This window comes from Garra rufa, chromosome 18 (assembly GCF_049309525.1).
Source record: "Garra rufa chromosome 18, GarRuf1.0, whole genome shotgun sequence".
In the NCBI taxonomy this organism is placed as follows: domain Eukaryota; kingdom Metazoa; phylum Chordata; class Actinopteri; order Cypriniformes; family Cyprinidae; genus Garra; species Garra rufa.
In genome coordinates this window covers 34,968,779-34,970,158 of record NC_133378.1, presented here as the reverse complement: position 1 = coordinate 34,970,158, position 1,380 = coordinate 34,968,779, and the positions used below count along the sequence as shown (strand labels likewise).

The following is a 1,380-nucleotide window of genomic DNA, read 5'->3' as shown; positions in this document are numbered from 1 at the left end:
GATCCACTGGTGAGCAAGTGATGGAATGCTACATTCTTGCAAATCTGTTCCCATGAAGAAACAAACTCATCTACTGTACATCTTGGATGGCCTGAGGGTGAGTACATTTTCAGCAAATTCTAGATTTGGGTGAACTCTTCCTTTAAGCACCCAACTTTTCTCTCTCAAGTCTAGCTTATCTTACCAAGTAGAATCAGAAGTTCAAATATTGTGATAGTTATTTACATTATTGTTCATAGGCTCTTGTAAATTATTACAGAACTTTGCATCCAAAACTACAATCGCTGGGTTGATGCAACAGTGTGTAAAAGCTAACATTCGGCAAGCATAATATGCATAGTCGATTCTTTTGCTTACTTCACAGTCTATGAATGGATGGAAGGTCAAAGATTTTAGGAACATGACAATGTTATATGGAGCCCAGCCGATAAAAAACACTAACATGATAAAAAATGTTAGTCTAACAGTCTTGTGTCTGTTAGTCTGTGATTTTGTAATCGTCCGAAGCATCGTTCCATAGCAATAACCCATGATTACAAACGCAATGAGGAAAAAGGCATTTTGAAAATAGGCAATGCCAGATTTCCATTCAACACTGTCATATTCACAGTATTGACTGTCAGATTCTATCATGACTGTACTATGAAGTGAACTGAGCAGCGCAACCGTTCCACTCAGGATCCAAATGATAAAAGGAGCGACTGAAAAGCATCTTGATTTCTCCCAGTTGGACAGAGGATGAACCACTGCCATGTAACGCTGAACGGTCATTAAAGTCAAGAACAACACGCTGCTGTAAAAGCCAACGTAGAAGAGAAACTTCACAGCTTTACAGCCAACCTCTCCAAATGTCCAACCCCAGATGTAATACGAGGCCCAAAATGGAAGTCCAAAAGTGAACAGCAGATCTGACACAGTTAAATTGAGGATGAAGACTTTGGTCAGGCATTTAAGGCTCTTGTAGAGTTGAAGGATCACCAGAACGAGGATGTTACCGATGCAGCTCAACACGACCACTACTGTGAAAAAAATTGGAATAACAATGGATCCGACTTTCACCACCTCCTCTTTGCGACACAACTGGTCGTCATAGTCTTCAGTGTTGTAGTTGTAGTAAAAGTCATTGTCTTTTGTATTCTCATCAGTCATGTCGATCTCCATTCGCAAACTGGCCAGATCGGATTTGTCCAGGTTCAACCTTTGCTCTTTATTCACTGAAATAAAAAATAAAAAAATCAGTTAGAATTTGCTTGTAAATGTTGAAAATAGTTATATATAAATGGTAAGTAGGAAAACTAAAATAGTATTTTCTTGTAAAACATACTCCAGTTTTATTTACAACTTAGAAAAATATTTTTTGACAGTATAAAGGATGTGTTT

At 38.0% G+C, this 1,380-nt stretch overlaps 1 protein-coding gene across 1 annotated transcript; it reads right to left on the bottom strand.

The window, feature by feature from the left end:
• Positions 1-201: 201 nt before the first annotated feature.
• LOC141290618 (chemokine XC receptor 1-like) lies at positions 202-1,149 on the bottom strand. Its single transcript, XM_073822728.1, has one exon. The coding sequence runs from the start codon at positions 1,147-1,149 to the stop codon at positions 202-204; it is 948 nt and encodes a 315-aa protein (XP_073678829.1).
• Between the last annotated feature and the right edge of the window lie 231 nt (positions 1,150-1,380).